The sequence below is a fragment of the Siphateles boraxobius genome, unplaced genomic scaffold (genome assembly GCF_051911475.1).
Source record: "Siphateles boraxobius isolate OS27281-9 unplaced genomic scaffold, OSU_SipBor_1 26, whole genome shotgun sequence".
Taxonomy (NCBI): domain Eukaryota; kingdom Metazoa; phylum Chordata; class Actinopteri; order Cypriniformes; family Leuciscidae; genus Siphateles; species Siphateles boraxobius.
Window position 1 is genome coordinate 27,224,685 of NW_027508876.1, and position 24,439 is coordinate 27,249,123.

At 36.6% G+C, this 24,439-nt stretch overlaps 2 protein-coding genes across 5 annotated transcripts in view; both read left to right on the forward strand.

Annotated features, from left to right (window-relative positions):
• Positions 1 to 1,512: 1,512 nt before the first annotated feature.
• On the forward strand, positions 1,513 to 10,348 carry grb7 (growth factor receptor bound protein 7). Of its 2 annotated transcripts, none has more exons than XM_077245330.1 (15): positions 1,513 to 1,630; positions 3,823 to 3,973; positions 5,068 to 5,194; positions 5,435 to 5,591; positions 6,660 to 6,781; positions 6,962 to 7,036; positions 7,118 to 7,255; positions 7,350 to 7,460; positions 8,097 to 8,195; positions 8,285 to 8,359; positions 8,555 to 8,674; positions 9,494 to 9,551; positions 9,668 to 9,755; positions 9,840 to 9,933; positions 10,054 to 10,348. In XM_077245330.1, the coding sequence occupies exons 2-15, from the start codon at positions 3,825 to 3,827 to the stop codon at positions 10,198 to 10,200; spliced, it is 1,560 nt and encodes a 519-aa protein (XP_077101445.1). In that variant the 5' UTR covers positions 1,513 to 1,630; positions 3,823 to 3,824; the 3' UTR covers positions 10,201 to 10,348. The 2 variants fall into 2 exon arrangements, with proteins under 2 accessions (XP_077101445.1, XP_077101446.1); XM_077245331.1 differs by having other exon boundaries at positions 1,516 to 1,634.
• Positions 10,349 to 13,372: 3,024 nt separating this feature from the next.
• srcin1b (SRC kinase signaling inhibitor 1b) overlaps positions 13,373 to 24,439 on the forward strand; it is a 53,491-nt gene continuing 42,424 nt past the window's right edge. For all 3 annotated transcript variants that reach the window (XM_077245284.1, XM_077245285.1, XM_077245286.1), the window contains exon 1: positions 13,373 to 13,605. The gene's annotated coding sequence lies outside the window, so the exon portion shown is untranslated. The remainder of the gene's footprint in view (positions 13,606 to 24,439) is intronic.

Sequence of the window (24,439 nt, forward strand, 5' to 3'; positions counted from 1 at the left end):
CTCGAGGCCCACAGAGAAGGAAATGCATACTTGAAATAAAGTCTTTATTTTTGTGGTTTTTTGAGCACAAAAAGTATTCTCGTCGTTTGATAAACTTAGGATTGAGCCACTGTGGTCACTTGGACTATTTTAACGATGTCTTTAATAACTTTTCGGGGAACAAGTGTCAATCCCTTAAGAAGCCTATGGAGGAGTGATCCAGCTCTCAGATTTAATCAAATATATCTTAATTCGTGTTCCGAAGATGAATGAAGGTCTTACGGGGTTGGAACAACATGAGGGTGAGTAAATACTGACAGAATTTTAATTTTTAGGTGAACTATCCCTTTAATAAAGGGCCCGAACTTTGTCTGTTCCTTGGGTGAATTGTGACTTTCAAACTTTACTGTTGACCCCGGGCTACTAAGCCTCAGGTAATGGTTCAAGGCGAAGTAGCTAGCTAATAGCACAGCGTTTTAAAATGGGTTCCCACTGCATATAGCCACGCAATACGAAGTGAACGTTCTCGAAAGGGAACGTACTCGGTTACTAACGTAACCTTGGTTTCCTGAGAGTAGGGAACGAGTATTGCGTAGCCTGCAGCGCTATTACGCTTGGCTCAGGTGCTGTCACTTCAGTCGATTGAACCTGATTCTACGGCGAAATGGTCTGCTTATATAGACATAAGCAATGCCTATTCTGGCGGGTTCTGACGCACCCTGGGCGCAAAACAACCCGATTGGTTCGCGTGTCTCAGCCGCCTCGCCATAGGTTCGTGCAGTTGTTGCAGCACAGCCAATGAGCTAGCTAGACGCTCTGCTCCTTGCTGCTGCACTGCGTTTTAAAATAATCGCATCAATATTCTCGAGAAAAGGAATTTTCTCATTGCATATAGCTACGCAATACTCGTTCCCTACTCTCAGGGAACCAAGGTTACGTAAGTAACCGAGTATGTTTTTAATTAATGTTAATCAAACAACAAAGGACAAAGTAAAAAAGAATGTTGGTAACCACAGATAGTTGATGGCAGCCATTGACTTCCATAGGAAAAAAATACTATGGAAGTCAATGGCTACGGTCAAGTGTTTGTGGTTACCAACATTCTTCAAAATATCTTCTTTTGTGTTCAACAGAAGAAAAAAAGTCATACGTTCGGTTCGGATCAACACCGCTAATTTTTGGGTGAATTATCCCTTTAAGTCACTGGCCATTAGCAGGTGTGGCAAAAAGTTAGTTCTAGGCCCTGTATACAGGTTTGGATTGACATGAAGGTGAGTAAATGATATTAGAATGATAATTTTGGGTGAACTCTCTCTTTTAAAAAAATCTAAAAGGAAATGAAAAGAATCAAGTTGAAGCACCCTGTTACAAATGAGTAAGTAGAAGGACCAGCATGACCTCATCACCAACCTGTCTGTTAAGTGAGTGTAGGCAGTGCATGAACTTTACCTGCCCTTCCTGCAGCTGTGTGTTCATGAGCTCCGCCCACGTGTGAGGTGTTTTCTGTTTTCACACGAAACTCGACGAGAGTAAAGAGGATGTTACTCATGCCGGCTGGACTGCATGAAATACTCTACAAACACTACAACTCCTGCTTGTGTCGCCGTAAACTGATACCAGAGTTCAATAACAACAAGTGGACAGTGTACATGTAGGTGAGCCTTTTACACTTGTATTACTACACTGTTTTGTATTAGGCTACACTATGACTCTGCATGTCAACATCTCAGAACAGAAACCAAACTGTTAAACGTATAATTCTCCGATTCATGATCTAAATTGTGACCCTGATCTGTTCATAAATACGTGTACTAATTGTATATTCAAAGGTTAGTGAGAATAATTATGTTTTGCTTGAGTTCTGATTAGACAAGTGCTATAATCCGCTTCAACGGTAGGCTACTTTAATATATTCCATGTCAAAGAATGAAAGGGTTAGTTCAATAAAAAATAATTTCAATGTCAAACTGTGGTCCAATTATGGTACTTTAGGGTGCATGGTAATACCATGGTACTTTTTAGTTAGTGCGAATGCCATAAATGTTGACAAATACTACTCTTTTGACCATTAACTGTATGCTTACATTTAGAACAGTGAAAAGAATAGAGAAGACATAAAACAGATAAAAATTGCTAATGAAAATTGCCAATTACTAAAGATTCTGTGTGTGCAAGCTTGTTATTCGCATTATTTTTATTACATAATATAGTAATAATTGGTCTTAAAAAAATAATATTAGTGACTTTACTAGCCTAATGTTAATGATAATTTTCAATAATATCCAATATGACATATATTAGTGGCCAAAAGAGATGTCGAGAGAGGATTGGTTTGGGGATTTGTTTTAAAGTTTCAAAATATGAGGAAAATATTTTCTATTTTTTAAATATAAGGGAAGAACAAAACACTTAAATAAATTTTTTTGACAAAAAAGGGGTAAACTACAGCTTCAGGTTTTATTACATTGATTACAACAAAATCAGTTTTGTAGGTTCTCTCTTGTTTTTTGCATGTGTTCTTAATTTCTTTGTATGACAGCCTGGATAAAAATTATGCGTTATTGCAAAAATAACACATTGACTCCAAGCATAACTACACAATATGTTTACGAAATCTTAAACAAATTTTTAATAATTTGAATAAATGGTAAAGATGTCAATTTTCTCTTTGGCCATTACCGTAAATTAAAGAGAGAAAAAAAAAAAGTTGTGGAAAACTGCTTTAGAATATTGAGTATTATTTTTTCAGGGATGTTACACTGAATAATTGGATTGAGTACTAATAATATTATGATTCAATTTTGTCTACTTTTTATTGATGGAAGCCAGTTGTTCTCATCCTTTGTCGAGCAATGCTACATTAAACAATATTATAGATCTACTATAGGCTATATTATACTTTTGAAACATAATTTTAGGTGACAAAACAACAGTTCAAAGCAGGATAAACTAGAGCTTTGTTTGTCAGCGCATCATTCAGCGGACGGAGCGACAGGTGTGTAACTGCTTGCACTTGCTTTCATTTCTCCAACCTGCTTGTTTGTGCGCCACATTGACTTTGTTCAACATGCAACCTCTCTGAACTGCTAGTCTCCTGGTTTCTGATGCACGTTTAAGAGAAATCCACAAATCCTCTTTTCTCTTTGAGTATGAAAATGGGGTCTGTGTGGTTTACCACCTTTGTTTTTTTGATGCAAGTAGACCCTGCAGCTTTGTTCATAAACAATTGAGCCTCATTTGCCCGAGAGTGACATCACCCTTTTTATTTGACAGGTGCAAGATAGTGTTCGAGTGTGTTAGCTACAGAAAAGAAAGGAATTGTGTGTAATTTCTTTGTGTAGTTGCATGAATATTAGAACGTGTGATCGGTTGATTTGCTTTTCTACGTCAGAGCACTTTGCCTTGCTGAGAAGTGTGTTGACAAGCATTTGTTTATTATGGAGTGTGTGTTTGCTGGTTTAAGATGTGAATGGTTGACTTTCAGTGCCAGATTCCCGGTTCACAAGTTCTTGTGTGATCAGACACAGTCAACAATTCTGTCTCCTTTAGCAACAGCCAATAAGAGATTAGTAAGAAACAATTGTGAAAAGTGTAACTTAAACACTCGATTACACATCATTGTTCTCTTAGTGTTCTTGGCTGAAAATCAGGTTCTGCCGTGTTGAGTTAAGATCTATTTTGGGAAGAGAAACTTATTTCTTAGGAAAACATTTTCGATTGTTTTGCCAGTATATATTTTGCCAACTTGTGACACTTGGTTGGTTTAGAGTAGCAGTAGTACATGAATCACACCTGGAAGTGGTGGAGTGATTGTTCACTTGTGTTTGTGGTGTCTCTCTGCAGTGATGGAGAAAGACCGTAGCACAGAGGGGGAAGAGTTTATTAAGAGGTCAACGGCTGAGACGACGTCCAGTGATGCAGGATCTCCATCATCCCCAAACCTTCAGATGTCAACACCTCGATCGATCCCTCTGAACATGAGAAACACACACAGGTAACTTGTGGCATTTGGTGCTGATTGTATTGGTTGAAAATGTTCTTAAAAATAAAAAACTGACCTACAGTAATAAAAATAAAAAAACACAATGGTGTAATTCTTATTTTTATAAATATTTGTTTATATATTTTACATATATAATTTTATTTAATTGAATATAAATTACTTTTTTTTAATAAAATTCATTTTATTAAATATTATTTAAATAAATTCACATTTGTCAACTATAGCAATAGTTTATAAACCGTTCCAAGTTTAATTTAAAGTTTAGATTGTGTCTATTTTATTAGTACAAATTTTTTTCCTTATCTTTTTTTTCTTTTCTTTTCTTTTCTTTTAAACTTGCAATAGTTTATAAGCAATTTAAAGTCAACATAAAATCAATATTGACTTAATTACATATTTACTTGAGTATGTGTACACATTACTGGTTTTTTGTATTTTATTTTATTACTGTAGAAATAGTGTCTATAAGTAAACTGTTTCAGACAGTTCAGTTGCGTTTAAATGTGCAATTCTGTTGATTTAATTTAATTTTACATAAATTATTTAATTTAGTAATTCTTTCATTTATTTTATATTATTAAATTAAATTTATTTTAAACTATAGTAATAGTTTATAAGAAGTTCCAAGTTGAATTTAATGTCAACATGGAATCAACTTACTTTTAGTAAACATTCCTGGTCTTATTGTGAATATTTGTTATTTTATGTTATATTATAACTAGCAATAGTGTCTATGCAGTTTCAAACAGTTCCAATTTGATTTATGTAATTTGGTTGTTTTAATTATTTGTTTTTACACAAATAATGTAATTTCATTTAATATATATATATATATATATATATATATATATATTTACTTTTGTAGTAGCTTATAAGCATTCCAAGGTAAATTGAAAGTCATCATGAAAGCAAGATTGACCCTGTTTACTTTATTTGTACACCTTGCTGGTCTTTTAATGACTTCAAAAAAATCAAAACAGTCCTGTTTCGGGGGTACTTTATATATGTCAGATCACGGAAATAAAATGTGTTGACATGTTTTTGATGCTTTCTAATTATTATTGTTCCTGGTCTTGTGATTCTAGTTTTCCATCAAAAGAAGAATTTCGAGCTTCATCTGCACCTTTGATTCCCAATCCGTTCCCGGAGCTGTGCAGTCCGAAGCACTCCCCGGTGCTGACCGGATCTCTCGGCTCTAAAAGCCCCACACATGTAAGCATGCCTGGATGCTTTAATCGGTGACGCCTGTGGCAGGAATTATATATATATATATATATATATATATATATATGTAGCCTTCTCAAGAAAAACTCAATCACTTTCTTTGGAACTCAAAAACGTGAATGACAAAAAAGTAGAAAGTGATGACAAATTGAAACATGGAATGTCACTTGTTTGCATCTTAGTTCCTGACAGATTAATGACGAGCTGCTTGTATATGTGTATTCATAGGTGATTCGGATTTTTGGAGACGACAAAAACAGTCGTTCGCTCTTGGTGTCGTCTGGAGTGACAGCACGTCTTGTTTGTCAGAAGTTAGCGCAGAGCATCCACTGTATGGACGAGGAGAGCTGGGCCCTCATAGAACACCACTCTGCTTTGGGCCTGGGTAAGATCTGACGATGGTACTAAACAACAATGCAATTACTGATACACTTTCACTAGTCTCATGTGATCTTCCATAAGTTAACTTAACACAAAAACTTTCATAATGCAATGTAAAATGGCATAATTCACCTAGAAATGTTTGATTTGTAAAACAGTGGGTTGCTGCTTTGCATGCACTCTGTTGTTTGCATTCACTTGATTTTTCACTGTAAAATGAATGACCTTCTAGTGTTTTAGATTTTGATAAATCCACATATATTCATTGACCATTCATGACTCATTGTTTGGACAAAATCCACTAAAGGCCATCTCAAATGCCAGCTTGTTTCTAAAGTAAAATACTGACATGTGTAATTGTGTTTTTAAACTGATTGATTCTTTGCTGAGAGAAATCTGGTAAAGGGCTGTTGTGTGGAAAACAACACTGAAAGCAACCCGACCAACATGTTTTTCCGGCTTTTATAATCGCTTTAGTTAAGCTTTTGACAGGTGATGGGTATGATAAACCTTTGGTTTTTTTTAATGTCTGATATCAATAAAGTTTATGTATGACAGTTTAATTGGTAAAAAGTTGTTTAAGAATTAGTTTAGTTCTAATATTAATTGAAGTCCACAAAATATTTCAGTGGCCACTTTTTTTTCTAAACCCAGTGAATTTAAATAGTTTTTAAATATTTTAATTTAATAAAATTAACCATGTTTATTAACGTTTTATAATTTGTTTAAATTTAATGTAATTTGTTTTAATTTAATTTAAGAAATGTATTGAATTTTTAAAAATCAACCATTTGTTTCTTAATATTTATATGATTTTTGAATTCAATTGAATTAGTTTTAATTCAATTAGTTTAAATTTCATTTAAATCATTTATTCATATTTTATATACTGTATTGATTAATTTGAAAAATTAACCATTTGTTTTTCTCACACTAAAAGCTTAAATCGTGTCCTCCTTTATGAACTATTGTGTTTAAGGACCGTAGGTAATAGACAGACATAAATAAGTGCTATATGTTATTGTGAGTGTGTAGGAGCCTTTACATTTCACACTTGCACACTTTTTTTCAGATCGCTGTCTGGAAGACCATGAGCTTGTGGTGCAGGTGCAATCATCCTGGCCTGAAGACAGCGACACTAAGCTGATCTTCCGCAAAAACTACGCCAAGTACGAGTTCTTCAAAAAACCTGTGGTATGAAGCCTCTTCATCATCACCCAGAAATTTGTCTAAAAAATACTCAACATTTAGCATGATGCCATTTTAATGAAAGTACAATCACAATCCATTTTACTTCTAAGATGTGACACATATCTGAGTGAAGATGGTCAAATAGAAAATGTAAGTGTTTGTTTCTCCCAAAATGTTATGCAGTCATTTTTCCCAAAACACATGATCTCTGATAGCGCTGATGTCACTAAAGGCACGACACCATCACAGCTGGTGCAGGTATGAGGATCTAGAGCTTTTAAAAACATTCAAAAATGTTATTGTCTTCATAAAACCAGTAAATGTCTGTCTCTCTTAAAGAATTTGTTGAAGTGCGGTTCCTGTCCAGAGATTCAAGACTTTCTCCATGTGAGAGAGGGTTTGAAAAAGTCCTGGAAGAAAATCTTTTATGTTTTACGGCGTTCTGGACTGTACTGCTCCAACAAAGGGCAATCAAAGGTGCCGCACACAAACACAAACGCAGCGCTCTACTGAAAAATGACTAAACACATAAACATGCATATCAAATTTGGATGCATATGTATGTTTGCAGGAACCTCGACACCTGCAGTTTGTCGGAGATCTGCAAGATCTGGATGTGTTTACAGTCTTCAATGGCCGTAAACTTTACGGGGCTCCAGAACCATACGTCTTCTGCATTAAAGTGAGCAACAGGAACAGAGAATCAGTTTTAGTTATATATTTATTCATGTCAAGTTTTTTTTAGCTTTAAATGTGTGATTTTTTTAGTATTTGAACTTAAGCTCATTATATTTCAGTTAGTTTATTTTGTGTAAGTTTGTCATCTTGTGTTATATTATATATTTCAATTAGCAAAAATGTTGATGTAATGAAAATGTTTTTAATTTTAGGGAATTCACAGCGACCAATAAGATCATTAATCACTGTAATTCATGCTAAAACACTTATGACAGAATTTATGAAAGCGATTCATAAATAAAGAAATTTGTTTATAGTTGCCCCTATTATGCTATTTTAAATATTCATAATTTTGTTTTGGAGTCTCCTACAATAAGTTTACATGCATCCAAGGTCAAAAAACACTTGAATTTTCTCATAATATACATTGCAGCATCAGCTCTTTTCTCAAAGTGTCTAAAACGGTCCGATAAAGGTTTCAGTCTCTCTAAACTCCTCCTTTCCATGACTCTACTCTGCTCTGATCGGTCAGAGCTATAATAATTATAATTAGCTTTACATAACGGCAATAGAGTTCTATGGTATTTCCTATTGTAGACACTTGAATGAACATGTAAATGTGCATGTATTTGAATGCTAGGCCACAAAAGACAGGTTTCGCTGTCAGGATTTGAAGCTGATGTGTGTCGACAGCGAGCAGAGTCGGACGTGCTGGATCACAGCCTTCAGATTGTTTAAGGTACATGTACATTAAACACACACACACAGATTCGCTAAGAATGTTCCATCTGCAACCTGTAATGAAAGAAAGACGTGTATGTGTTTTAGCATGGGAAACAGCTCCAGTGTAATTACCGGCTCGTCCAGTCCAGCACCAGATTTCAAAGATTTCAAGACTCTAAGGTACAGTAAACATCTCTCAATCTCCAAAAAAGTCTAGCTCTAAAAGTAATCCATACAATTTGTGCACCATATATTCTGATATTATATGTTAGCTTGCCTTTGTGTGAGGAACAGACTGAAAATGTAAGTTATTCACTGATCTTCCCTTCCAATCTTCATCACACGTGTTGTCTTCCTCCACTGTGTCATCATCAGTTTACAGACAGGGAGTCGTCGATGGTTGCCATGGATTTTTCAGGGAAGAGCGGCGGACGAGTGATTCTGAACCCACACGAGGCCCAGAATGCAGAGCAGGAGGAAGGACACAACTGGCGGGTGTGTATGTGTATGTGTATGTGCTCGAGGGATACTATGAAAATCCATTTTGTAAACAGAATTCATTCTACACAGTGCTGAAACATGCTGTGAATACCTCCCAGATCAGTTATGCATTTATAATAAGCAAGAGTTTGCATAATATTCGTGTGAGCACAGTTTTCTGTCCTGTGACTGTTTAAATTATAGAAAATGTATATAATTTATTCTATTATATACATTATATTCAGTAAATAATAGAATATATACATATAAAATACTGTTTTTGGTGAGCATAATACTTAGATATATTTTATCGTTCAAACATTGAAATATATTTCAAATGTTTAGGGTATGTGAAATATTTTAATGTTTTTGAAAGAAGTCTCTTCTGCTCACCAAGGCTGCATTTATTTGATCAAAAATACAGTAGAAACAGTAATATTGTGAAATATTACAATTTAACAGTTTTCTATTTGCATATATGTTAAAATGTAATTTATTCCTGTGGTCAAAGCTACATTCTGCACAATTCATTCTGATTTGCTGCTCAAGAAACATTTCTGATTATTATTTTTGTTGAAAAAAGTTGTACTGCTTCGTAATTTTGTGTTAACTGTGATATTTTTTTCAGGATTCTTTGATGTATAGGGAAAAAAAAGCATTTATTTGAAATATAAATTTTTTGTAACATTTTAAATTTCTTTACTGTCACTTTTGATCGATTTAACCTTCAAGTTAAAATGAGATAAATAATATATAGTCATTTAAATTCCAATAAATTATGAAAATTAAATGAATGTAGACATTTTTCTTTAATGGTGTGTTTTTATACTTCAGAAGAGAGAATCGTTACGCCACAATTTACCCACCAACGGTCACGCGCCACATCTTCCCGGTGCGTCTCACGTCAACATCGACATCATACAACATTTAAACAACAAGAAAGAATCTCTCATAAGTCAAATCTTTCTGTATGTGTGTGTGTGTGTGTGTGTGTGTGTGTATCTACAGAGGTTAATCGGGTTCAGCCGTGGTTTCATGGGGGCTTGTCTCGTGCTGAAGCTGAAAAGCTATTGGAGGAGCAGGGTCAGGTGGACGGGTAAGAATCATCTTGAGTTTTTTCCTCCTTATGTACGTTTGCACTGTAAAGTTGTATTCATATGTTTTTCTCCGTTCTCTGCAGGATGTTTTTGATTCGTGACAGTAAGCTGCACATGAAGTGCTTTGTGTTGTCCTTGTGTTATAAAATGAAGACCAAACACTACATCATCATTCCCGTAAGTCATTATTTCTCATTGTGCATCAGGTTTGCAAAAATCTCTGTTTGGACAGTTAAAACTGTAGTTGCATGCATGAGACCTCTTCATCTTGGTGTGTTTTTCTCTGTGTGTCTGTAGTTAGAGGTGGAGGAGGGAATCTTCTGCACGATGGATGATGGCCTCACACTGTTTACAGATCTGCTGCAGTTGGTGGAGTTTCACCAGATCAACCGTGGCATCTTGCCTGTTTGTCTCAAACACCCCTGCACTTGCGTCGCACTCTAAACCTTGAACTTTCTGAGACCTATCTGACCCAGAACCAGTGTCTGGACCATTAAAGTTTTCAGTTTATGACTCACAGTGGATGTCAGGACACTCCGCAGTGTTAATATTTATATTTCATATACTAATCACCCGTAGCGCACTTTTGGGTTTATACAGGTCTTTGATATCAGTCATTCAACCAAAAATACTCTTTTTGTACAGTTTTTTTTTACAAGCTATTTTGTATGCATCCTTTTATCCAGATCCTGGGTTTTTCTTTCTAAACTGGAAAGTGCACAAGCACGTGGGAATTTCCTGCTCTTCCTTCCTTCAACACTAGGTGGCGCACTGGCACTTTGAGTAGCTGCACATGACGAGGCCTGTCCAGGAGTTCTCAAATGTTAACTTATGCCATGGACATGCAGGGATATATTAATGCATCTTAGAAGTTGCAGAAGAAGAAAGTGTCACTGTAGCAGATTTATTATTATAAATATTATTATATATTATATATAATATATTATATATATATATATTATTATGTACTGTTTGTTTTCTTCTCAACACTGTGTGTAATTTATGGGTTCTTATTTTATAATACAGATATTTGAGATAATAGATGCCAGTTAATATTTACTTTATTCTGTATTTTCTATTTGTTTACTCTATTTTATTGTTATTTAGTACTTTTTCCTATGGTTGACAGACAGTTGTACTTATTTGTATGTACAGTTTAATTATGATCATGACCCCAAATTGAAGTAAATATAAATAAGTAAATTGAGTGTTTGTGTTATTTGAGTAGTTTTAAGTGTGTGTGCGTGTGTGTGGTCCTAGTAAACCCTATGTGTTGGGGATTAAATGGACATATTTTGGTCCCCTGAGGATAACAGCTTATAAATTATATTAAACTATTATACAGTTGTACTGTATAAAAATCATTGTCTATGGAGAGTCCCCATAAAACATGGAAACCCAATGTGTGTGTGAGTGTCTGTGTTTTTTTCTTCTGTGTGCTTCAGTTAACTTGACATCACCAATACATCAGTTGTCAGGTCTCAACTGTGTTGTTGCCATGGAGATTATTCCTTTCATATTCAAGTGAGGTCAACAGTCCAGGCTAAAGTATAGGCTATATATGCGGTTAGTGATTTGCATGACTCGCTTACAGTCAGACTATTCAATGAGATGGTAATTTATTCAAATGTAAATGGGGTGATCACCTCACTGTAGTTGTTGATGAATCATATATGTATGCCATATTATAAGGGTAAATAAAGAAGACAGTGATCAATCGGTCAGTCAGAGAAGGGCACATTATTCATCCTGACAATATTAAATATCAATATAGGGTGAAAATGAATTGTAGAGTGTAATGCATGAAGTCAGTAATAGTAAAAATGGAGGAAAGTTATCTTATAATATATTATAATCTTCATTCCAAAATCTAATTTAATAGCACGAAAATTGAATTTCTATTATTTATGATAAATGTATTATAAAATGATTTATTATATAATGTATTAATCCATTATAAAACGATGCCAAACAAACTGTTGCATGTAGGGATGTATTTATGGAAAACAATTCAAAAGTTTTCCACATTGTTGATTTTAAACAGCCATTATATTTGTTTGGCTTGTGACGTTTGTGTCCTCTCTGTATTTTGTCTTCCCCATCTTGCCGTAGCTCCACCTTACCTACCGCACTCAACCGGTCAGTCACCTCTTTTACTTATTTATGAGGAATGATTTATTTAAGACTGAACAATTTCCCCAAACTGGCATAAAAGCTTAATCTTCAGCTTTTTACAATACACACCCACAAACACACACTTTTATTATACACACGCACATTAACCGTAACACACTGCAGACTCTACCTTACCGTGGTGTTTACAAGGTGAAGCACTTCTGAAACTAGGCCACAGACTGACAACAACACATGAAGCTCCTCGGAGTTTTAACTCCCTGCACTAAATGGGTTCAAATCAATTTCATTCGAGGAAGATCAGGAGTTAGATTAATTATTCCAATTAATTCTGAGATCTTATGATCATCCTTACCTTTCAAATTAAAATAAGCCTTGACTGAAATAGAACTGGTCTCAGCTCTGATCTGTAATGCTTTATCAGTAGCATTAAATATTTCCTGTTTGTTTTAAGGATAAAATCAAGAGTATTTTAGGAGGTTGGTAGGCTATTATATGTAAATGGAATAGTTTGTCTCTCTTCTGAAGCTCATGATGACACATGACTCTGAGAGTTTAGTGACAGAAGTGGATTGAATTTCAGCTTCTGTTACGGACGTCTGTCCTGTCCAAAGTGCCTTTGTCTGATCAGTGCATTTTTACCTGATGACCTGCATAATTACAGCAAATCAAATTTATTACCATCTGTTATTACCATCTTAAAGCAGTTTAATTTTTGATTTTTTAAAATGCATTTATTTTGTTTGAGTATTTTACATGCATGCTACTATAAATTATTTTATATATTTTGATATAAAGTATTTAATATATTTACAAAATATTTATTTTGCATTGCTAAAATATTAGTATTAATACATAATTCTATAATGTTTTAAACAATTTAAAGATATATTATAGATTGTGTATCATTCATTTAATGTAATTATTTCATTTTATTAGAATATATTTATTTTAATCTATTTAATTTGTATTTATTTAATTTTATATTATTAAAATATTAGTACTATTATATTATTATATACTTAAATAGATAATAAATTAATTAAAATATTGTTTATATAAATATGACTTTAATTTATGCAAGTATTTATGTTAAAATCTTGATAAATAAAGATGAATAAACTGATACAGCTAATTTTTTAATATATTATATATATTTTAGATAATTTATACTTCATTGTATGCACTTGTTTAGATTCTGTTTCATTATAATTACTTATTTTTTGTGCAGTGTGTCATTAATCATCTTTCTTTCAATTCTTCTCTCTATTTTTCTGTAGCTCTTCAGTCCATGTAGTGTAGCTATCCTGCAATTATCCCTCATTTTCCCCTCTTCCTTCCATCCAACCCTCCCCCTTCTTTCCTTGTGATGGTTCAATCCATGAACCTGCTCAGCCTATATGTGTAGTGTATTGGTTCACTGTACCTTTAAGAGGAGGAGGGGGTGCTGGTGGTGGTGTGGGGGTTTATATGAATATCAGATGAGCTCGGTTTGTGCCATGCGGACTTGGACACACACTCACACACACCACGAAGACTAGTCCAGACAATTCCAACTGAAGACACGGATCTGAGACACAGAGAGAGAGAGAGAGACACACACAGAGAGAGAGAGATCAGGATGGTTGTTATAGAAGAAATGAAGGAGGTCTGCTTAAGACAGCTGAGAGACACTGAAAGATAAACCGAGGGTGGAGAGGACAGACAGCACAGCAGGTATGTGGCGTTGCATCACTGTTCTCATCTAGGCTTGAAGATGCCCATCTATTCCCATCATGAAGCAGTTCATGCACAATTTACCTCCTGCTTCATTAATAACCAGCAAACTGTTCTGGCTTCACACACTGACTGAGAGGTTTGTGTCCATGTTTATTTCCCCCTAAAGGCTGAAGCTCCAGTTTTGATTGTATTTATACAATCAATATTAATCAGGCACTTTTTGTTCTAGTGTTCACAGAGTCGGAAGGACAGACAGGCAGAGAGAGAGAGAGAGAGAGAGAGAGAGAGAGAGAGAGAGAGAGAGATGCATGTATTGATGCATGGCTGCTGTGGATTTTAATGCACTGTAATGGACTCGAGCTATGTGAACTCCTGTAAGTGTGTGAGCGAATGCCGTCTCTCCATCATTTCACGGACTGCAGAGAGAGTGAGACCTCTGGAGAGACAGACGGGGAGAAAGACCCTCTTAAAGTGATCCGAGAGGGAAAAGTCCGTCCTCTGCAGGAAAATGAGATTTACGGGTCTGGGAACGATAGCTGACGAAACGGAGAGGTGAAGGAACGGAGAGGCTTTTGAGGTGGAAGTAGATCTCTGGAAGTGTACAGTAGTTTGATTTGAGAGGTCAACATGGAAACATGATAGACATTAACCAATGAGATGGGAGGGGAAAACATATGATAGACTGATTCAAAATCGGGACGGGGAAAGGATATCGAGGAAGGCGATGACAGCAAAGGAGGTGGTGTGTAGAGAGAATTGAGCCGTGGAGAAAGGGAGGGATGAATGGATGAAGAGACACATTGGAAGAGACCTACGCATCAATCCATGATACATTGCCAAAAAATGTCAGGTTGCATAATCGCACAACTGATCATATATTGGCTTTCCTGCTCCCTTTGCTGAATATATTATACACTGATCGCTGCAAATCACAGTGACAGTTAAAGGGTTAGTTGAACTAGTTCACCGAAAAATAACAAATCGGCCTTTGACTTTTGTTGTTTACTGTGGTTATTTTGGAGAAACTACATTGCACCCTCTTGGCTTTCATTGCATGGAAAAAAATAAACACTAAGACATTTTTCAAAATATCTTTTGTATTCCACAAAAGAAAGTCATACAGGTTTGGAACTACATTGAGTAAATGATAGTTTTTTATTTTTTGGTAAACGATCACTTTAAATCCATGAGGAAGGAATGTTTTATGCGACTACACCATCATTGAGATTTCAAAAGATCTGACTTGAATCATAGATAAATGACACATTGGACTAGCTGACGTTTATTGGTAAGGATGAGTAGGAAGGATAGAATCAATTCAGCCCTATTTAGTGCTTGTAGCTCACTCTCATTTTTACTTAAATGGATAGTTCACCCAAAAATGAAAATTCTGTCATTAATTACTCACCCTCATGTCCGCAAAACTCGTAAGACAAACTGGCTCAAACGTGATGCGTAACACGAGAATGAACCTCATTGGTTCTGTAAGGAACTCAGCTTTTTGGAAATATTAATAATCAATAATATCTTGTTATTATTAATTATAAATATTTGGGTCAGTTAATTGGATTAACTTGATGTGGCTGAATTAATATTACAATCAATTAATCAGTTCTTCCAACGAACTATTTTGATTATTAATTTATTCTAATAAAGGGTATCTTCCATGGCCACCGAAGAATAATTATTTCTTCGCCTGTACAGTACTTTGAGCCAGTAGCAAAAACCGTGATCGTAAAGTGACTTGTATTGCAAACAAAACAGAACCAAATACATATTATGTACAAGTTTTATTAACTAAATATAGATATTTATATGAATATAAATAAACTAAACAACATACACACATGAATACATAAATAGGTTAGTGATAGGATGAAATTGGAAACCGGAAGAGGGTCTATGAGAAGAACCATCAGAATTTCATTTTCACATTTCATTGAATTGAATACTTGCATTTGTAATGGGAACAATTCTTGAAGTTGTTGAAAATTGAAGTCGTTGATGGTTCCGGCAGCGTCAAGTGGAAGTTGGTTGAGCGTTCTCTTTCTCCAGGAACGCATGATTGGAAGTGAGGAAGTCAAAAGGATGGGTGATTGGAGTCGTTGTTGGTGGGAGTCTTTGTTCCAAAACTCCTGAGATTGTCCTTGGTTCTTTGTGAGAGAGTCTTCTCTCTTTTCCATGAGGCCGGATCTGGTTGGAATCGAGGCCTGCTGGGCCCTGGGGCCCCCGTGGAGGGGGAGGGGGCTCCCCAGTCTCACCAGAACAGTGTTGCGGCTGGATGAAAAACTAAGAGAGGGAGGTCACATGTGGACTGTCTCTAATAAGGCCTGGAGAAGATCCTCCCCTAAGGTTTGAATGGACCTATGAGTAAGGTGACATGTCCGAGAGGGGAAGCGGCTCTTAGTTGATTTATGGTCTTTGTCCCCAGCATGCTTAGACTGTTCATTCAAGCTCAAATAGACATAACAAATTCACATTGCATTCTAAGAGAAGGTGATGTACATCAAAGTGTGTGTCATGAAATGAGGATTAATTTGCTATGAAGCATGATACAGGTGAGGTTATATTGACCGTTGGGTGGTCGTTCAACCACATACACCCCAATCAAACATACCATGTTGTTATACCTAATAGTACACGAGACAGTAAATCATCACAGTTTCTGTGAGGCATGTTCCTTCATAGATCAGAGTAACACCGCAAAGTTTATTTAATTAAAGATGGTCTCTCTCTCTTAAGCATGTGGCGCATGTGGCCACATTCCTTTGAGGTCGCAAAGTCTGTTATCAGTCTTAAAGTGTTCTGTAACCGGACACCCGGCTGACAAAGTAACTTCATTTGTGAGGTTAGTTTTGGGGGAGAGTTTCATAGACCTTTATATTCATTAAATATAGTGAATATGAATAATTAGTGTGTGTCTGATTGGTCCAGACCCTACAGTTCTTACTGAAGCTCAAACGTGATGCGTAACACGAGAATGAACCTCATTGGTTCTTACTGAAGCTCAAACGTGATGCGTAACACGAGAATGAACTTCATTGGTTCTTACTGAAGCTTAAACGTGATGCGTAACATGAGAATGAACCTCATTGGTTCTTACTGAAGCTCAAACGTGATGCGTAACACGAGAATGAACTTCATTGGTTCTTACTGAAGCTTAAACGTGATGCGTAACACGAGAATGAACTTCATTGGTTCTTACTGAAGCTCAAACGTGATGCGTAACACGAGAATGAACCTCATTGGTTCTTACTGAAGCTCAAACGTGATGCGTAACATGAGAATGAACCTCATTGGTTCTTGCACGTCAAGCGAACATGCTTGAGCTTCCGTTTACAACAACTGATGTGTGAGTTGATGAATGTTTATATGTGAATAAAAGCCTAAATTAAATCTGTTCATCATATAAAGCGATCGAGTCACTTCAGAAAATTTGGACTAAACCGCTCAATTCCTATGGATTAGTTTTACGATCTCTTTATGAACTTTTTGAAGCGGTAGTTGAGTAGCTGTCAATGGAGGGACAGAAAATTCTCAGATTTCATCAAAAAGATCTTCAATTGTGTTCTGACAATCTAGGCGGACAGGATTTGACAGACAACTAACGAAAGCCTTATGGGTTTGGAAAGACATGAGGGTGAGTGATTAATGACAGAATTTTCCTTTCCAGGTGAACTATCACTTTAATGTTTTTCTGTTTGAAGACTTTTTTAAGCTAAAGTGGTCGGAGATTTTAATAAATGTGAAGGTGATTTTATTCAAAGTCAACACACACACACACACATACATGAAATGGAAATTTACGCTCTATTTTATTAAGGAATTTTAATGATTTTATTTTGAACGATTCATATATATATAACATTATTATATATGAAAATGTCATAACTGGATCTTCAAGTGAATTGACAGACTTCTCTCTGGTGACGTATTAGTACTTAAACTTCGGCCCTTTCTTACAATCGACCTCAGTAACAGTAACAGTATAAAGAGTGAACTATATTAGAAAAATACAGGCTGTTTAATTGTGCAAGTAATCTTGATCAACATTATTTCTGTTGTGTTGTTGACTGCAGAAATAATGTTATTCAAACAATAAACACTACAAGTTCAGAATAAGGTGAAGAGTGTCATTGCTGCACGAGTGGCACCAAACTGAATTGCGAAAATAGGGATTATTTCCAAACAGGTTTCTGTAAATTGCACAGTCATGTTCACACACTTTGGGAAAAAACAACCTACAAATGGCTTACTTGTTTTTGCATGTTAAAATTGGGATATGAGAAACGGTTTCACTTTGCACATTGATCTTCCAATACAAACCATTAAGATACAAATACGTGGCAGAGGCCGATGATGGAAGTCTTGGTCGACTGCCATCATTAACATCTGTCTGAGTGTTTGCACTGTAATATTAGATCCTTAAAAGCATCAAAATCCCTAAAGACTTTGCAGCTCAATCTGTGTATTTTTACATGACGGATGCCCATCACAACATGGGACTGTAGCACACGAAAAACATGTATTTTCAGTGGCCGCTCCGCTGCGCCAGGCAAGTGTTTTCTTGCTTGATTTGTATGGTTTGTTGATTGTACATCTCGTACCTCTGAGAGTCGTGTGGCGTCTGATGGTACGCTTCACTCATCACAACAGCGTTTGCATCTCGATGGGATGGTGTGCGTTTGGTCTTTGAGATAAAAAGAGAAAGAAAAGTTGCGTGTGCATGACGGAGCAAAAAAAAAGGAATAAGGAGCAGGCGGATGTTGGGATGTCATGAACATCTGTCTCTCTCAATGAAGCTTCAAAAGCTGATGTTAGAAGAACATTTAGATGAGACCCAGAGGAGAAGGGTTGAGTGTGTTTGAGAGAGAGAGAGAGAGAGATAAAAGTGGATAAGATAAGACTTGGAAGATAAGAATGTACCGGTAGTTGTCTTTTGGAAAATGGATATAAGGTCTTTAGCCTACATACTGTACTTCATGTAAAATAGGGTGACCAGATGTCCCTGTTTTTGGTGTCCTGTCCCTGGAAAGTCCCCATTTTTAGCATGTTCAAAACAGCCTGCAGATACATCCGACCAACCTCAAAAAGCACAAACATCAAATAGCATTTGAAAACTGTATACAGTACACTGTTTGTGAAAATATTAAATACACGGTAGGTGATTTATTCCATTTTTGATATGCTGGTTAAAAGTCTCTTCACATCCTGATAGCAATCACTAAGTTAAGTGGTCTAAATGTATTTTTATACATATATATATATGTCATCTGTGGAAGGTGTAGGACCATAAAATGTTCATCCAATCATTGCATTCGGTCCGATACGATGTGAACCGATGAGGATGTTTTGAGATCTGAAAGTACAGTATGTTTTCTTAGTATGATGTAAAATATGATCCCTTCATGTACTAGAAATTGATGTCTTTAGTCTGTTGTTTGTTGAATGCATTTATCTTCATGTATTTGGCTGATGCTTTTATTCAAAGCGACTTCAACCTATATATTGCATCAGTGTTTGCAAAAGGAAAGACTGACTTGCTGGCAGAATGTGTGTTCAGCCTGAGATAAAGAGAGAAGTGCTTTCTGATTAGTGTATTTAAACACGCTCAAACAAACACAATACCTTGCAGGAAAAAGCCCTCTCCGCAGCGATTTTATTAGGTTGACACACTCAAATTTTGCTCTTGCTGACCATAGCCTCTCTCTCTCTCTTTCTCTAACACACACACTGTAAAGCTTCACACTTGATTTAGCACAATTGCAAGATACCATCCAAAACATTGCATCCCCACGTATGCGCTCTTGGCAGTGTTCTGTTAGTGCCGAGGTGACAGCGTACGTCCTGCTGAAGAGATGGGAATTACTCGCTCACTACTGAGGGAGGAAGAGGAGGGATTCTGCTAACGAGTAAACGGGTGCCAGGAGAGATGGGGTGGAAGAGGCTGATACAGGCTCCGTTACTGTGTGTCCCTGTAGACTGCATGGATTAGGAAGACAGGCGCATGCACACACACCGCCTGTGGTTTGATGGATTACAGTGATGCATTGACTTTCAGCGCACAGACATGCAGCAATAGTGCGTTTCTTCGAGACAAATATATTATAGAAGATTACAGAATGCTTGAACTGACAGCAAAACAATGACATAATACGATGCTATACTTTGTATGGTGCAATGCTACAAGTGTGCAACAATTACGGCTGCTCAAAATTGAACATGCAGTATTTTGAATTCGAGCTGGGAAAGACGGCAACATGAATCTATCTTGTCTGTCTGTCAGACCATCATCCATCAATCAATCAATCAATCAATCAGTCTGTCTGTCTGTCTGTCTGTCTGTCTGTCGGTCTGTCTGTCTGTCTGTCTGTCTGTCTGTCTGTCTGTCTGTCTGTCGGTCGGTCGGTCGGTCGGTCGGTCGGTCTGTCTGTCTGTCTGTCTGTCTGTCGATCCGTCTATCTGTCTGTCTGACAATCCGTCAATCAATCTGTCTGTCTGCAAGGATGCCTTCACACTTGAAGCCACATTTCCCCTTAACCGTGCTGACAAATCTCACTGCACCTTAGATAAAACAAATTCTTCCCAACCATCTTTATCCCTGTGTCTCTGGAGATTCAGTGCTACTGAGCTATTGCCACTGAATGCTTCAAACGCTAAAATGTCAGGCTGTTGGTGAAGCGGTAATATATGAAGTGATGAGATGTCAAGGAGGAGGAGAGTGTTTACAGTCGTTCATTTGTGTTATGGATTTGTCCATCATTATCACTCCCTTAAGAGTTAATATTGTAAAATAGACTTTTACATTTTCTTTTGTGGGTAATTGTCAAGCTGTTGCTATGTGGTTGCAAAGATGTTAAATTTGCAACGTGCTAAAATAATCTCAGAACCACCAGTGGCTAGGGTGCTTGAGGAGCATCTTAATTGGTCTAATTCCAGGGAAGTCTGAATGGTTTCTATGGTGTTCTAGGTGGTTGCTTACTAGCCAAAGCTATTTCTAAATGTATAAGCATGTTTCTGTGTGGTTGCTTCGGTGCTCTGTGTGCTTTCTCTGCTTTTCTGTCCCCGCTCTATATGAAGTTCTGGTCCTTATACAGCTCCCTCCTAAAGGATTTTTTTGTTGTGTTTTATCATCCATGAGGTAAAATTTGCTTAGAAAAATAATATTCACCAATCTGCACAATTTGAGAACGGTCGGCTATTTTGTATTACACAAGCGTTGTACTCTCTTTTTTCTGAGTATTTTGTTTTGTTCAGACAATTATCTGACACGACAGTCTCTCCTCCCGCGAGGCTTTGCATTCTTGTCAGAAAAGACAGCGACTCTCTTTCATTTTCACCCTCCCTTCCTCTCTCTCTCTCTCTCTCTGTCTCTCTCTCTCTCTCTCTCTCTCTCATTACTGTTTGGATTATGGATTTTCATATCAGGGCAGCGTTTCCTTTGAAGGCCCCTGCAGCAGTGGTGCTGTACAGTAAGTGGGTTGCGTTCTTCTCTTCTCCATCATCCTTTTCTCTCACTCGCTCTCTCTCTTCCCTACGCTGGACATTTTTGAAGTCGCTGGCTGTTAAATGCCTCTGGAGCTGCGTATTTTTAAATGCTCAAACCTCTCGCATGTACCTCACGCACACATGCTCAAAAATCCTGTAAATCGTCTCTTCATGCTCTGATGTCATGAAGATGTGGGCACTCAAATCCCTCCACTCAGACTTTTCAGATGCCAGCTGCTTTTGGGTTATTAATGTCTCCGTCTCTGACTAAAACAAGAACATATGAGAGATTGACTGAGGAATGGTATAATTAGCATTGTGGCAATGGCATTCAAGTCTTCGAGGTCTTTGTCTTTGATTCACCAGTCGTTCTCAGTCCACAGAGAATAAGGTAGAATATAGACATTATGAACATTGGGGAAAATAATCACTGGATTTGCCAAACTAAACAACTCTGAAATAATTAGCATTTATCACTTCTAGGAAAGAAATTGTATTCTGATCACAAAGTCTGAACACATTTATGCTAATTAATTATGTGTTTTCTGTGTGTTAGTGAACCATAAACAATTTTTGTATATGCACCTGTGGAACAGTCATTAAGGTGATAGTTCACCCAAAAAGTAAAATTCTGTCATCATTTACTCACCCTCATGTCGTTCCAAACCCGTAAGATTCGTTCATCTTCAGAACACAAATGAAGATCTTTTTGATGAAATCTGAGAGTCCCTGTGAGAGCAGACGTTGCACGCATTGGAGATTAATATTTTGTAGATAAAGTGGTAAATTATGTTCTCTTGCACAAACAGCACTCGCATCGCTTCATAAAATTGAGGTTGAACCACTGGAGTTACATGGATCACTTTAATGATGTCTTTACGTAGTTGCGTAGCTGTCCATGGAGGGACAGAAAGATCTCAGATTTCTTAAAAAAAGATCTTCATTTGTGTTCAGTCTTACGAGTATGGAACGACATGAGGGTGAGCAATTAATGACAGAATTTTTTGGGTGAACTATTCCTTTAACAGGATAAATTCAAATTCACTGTTTCAACACAAGTTCGCTCATGAATTCGAATCCTGCTATTGGATTATTAGGTAAGCGTTGTATTATGTGACTATGCATTACTTTTTATGGGGAGCTTACGACCTAGCTAGGTTCTTGGTACAACCAAACGAGGTACAGAGTTACAAACTATCTAAAAATAAAGGTTCCAAAAGGGGTTTTTCTCTCGCAGCGATGCCATAGAAGAACTCTTTTTGTTTCAACAAAGAAATATTCAGTGAACAATTCTGAAAAGAACTCTTAGAGTGTGAAGAGTGAAGAAAATTTAAAAAATCTAAAAAAAAACTTTTTCACTATTAAAAAAAAATTTGTGGAATGCAAAGATTGTTCTTAAATGAACCAAAAATGCCATTAAATAATCTTTATTACTAAGCCCCTTAGCGTATACCTTACATTCCAGTTGAAGTAACATAAGTTCTTAGAGTAATTTTTACTTCCATTTTTGATAAAACTGAACATGACTGGTGGTCTCCATACTGTTCATTTTCCAGCCAAAACTGCACTGAATGGTTACATGTTAATGTGTATGCATATTTAGCTTTGGTCTTCTTTCACACAACATCTGTAACCCCATATGTTGGTCTTGCGATCCATATGCATGCTGACTGTTTAACATGCATGCTTACAGATGAAAGCGTCTCCGCTGTCGTGAGTAGCCATTAAATCTGTTTTCCAGTATCGCTAGATGACATTGAGGTCAGCGAAACATGTTTTACTGCTGATGAACCATGCAGATAGGATTGGTTATTCATTTAAAACACATCCTCTGACACTCCGCGGGGCTCCTCAGGAGGATACTGACCCTGAGAACGGCTACATTAGTGTCAATCCTCAATCTCTGACCGTTTAGAGCCTTCAGTGGGCGGTCTGTCACAAGGTCAAAGGTTAAACAGGGTCCCGTCTCTGCCGAGAGACCCCTGAGAGAGAGAGAGAGATGTTAATTAAAATGTAGTGGCGTGGGGTCAAACTTTGTGCCTCATTTAAATCTACTGGTGTGAAATCTCAGTCCACTGACGATTTCCGTGATATGGGCTTCTCCTCATGGCGGAATTAATTAACATTCAGTCGTCGCTGCGATGATTTAATGCTGATACTGATAATTGGATAGTTTCTTCGTTATTTTCCCAAAGTAACCTGCCTCTACAGTGTGTGCGTAATAAGTTGTGTGCCGCATAACAAGCAGAATTAGTTCAAGTTTTATTCCACCCTCCACTTTAGCAAGTGTGTTTATATCCCGCTGTTTTTTCAGCTAATGCTGATTAGAATCTAATCAGACTTTCACCTTCCAGCAGGTGTTTCATGTACTCTGAAATATCAGCTGCAAGTTATGATTGCTTGTTAATCTCCTCTATGACATCATCACTTCAATATCATGATATCTTTAATTTAGGTTCATGCATATCTTGCGCCCTAATTTCCCATGAGGAACTTGTGAACTGCACTGCAAAGTATTTTTGTCTTGTTTTCCAATGCAAATATCTAAACATTCTTACATCAAGAAACATTTGCTTGAATAGAAAAATCACATAAGATATTAAGTCTAAAACATTTTTTGACTTGGGTATTGATGCTGAAAATTCAGTTTTGACATCAGAGGAATAGATCAGATATAAATATATTCAAATAGAACATTTGTTTTGAACTGTGATAATATTTTACGATATTACTGACTGTTTTTACTGTATTTTTAATCAAATAAATGCAGCCTTGGTGAGCAGAAGAGACTTCTTTTAAAAACATTAAAATATCTTGCGGACCCCAAACGTTTGAATGGTAGTGCAGAATCAAATCTAATCACACATGCGTTAATAAACAAGACCTGTAGACTTATTTTCTTTTTCTTGTGATTTCATCAGTTCCTCATCTGATGGAATTCCCTAGTCGAACTTAATAACACAACATGAGCTTCACTGCTGGGGTGCAGTTGTTGTAACAGCATTTAGCAGTTTCTCATATTCTCATATTTTCATTCATTTTCATTGTCTTATTAGGGGTCTTCATATGAACTTCTCTATTACTGTGTCCTATTAGATTGGTTTTTGATGTCCAGCACAGTCCAGGCTGCTTTATTAAACACCTGTAGATGATGGACCTCTTTTAGATTTCCATTTTACAGTAGTATATTAAACCCAGCATGACTAATCTTTATTCTTTTTTTTTACTTTGTTTCTCTCTCTCTCTCTCTCTCTCTCTCTCTCTCTCTCTCTCTCTCTCTCTCTCTCTCTCTCTCTCTCTCTCTCTCTCTCTCTCTCTCTCTCTCGCTCACTCTGTGACATAC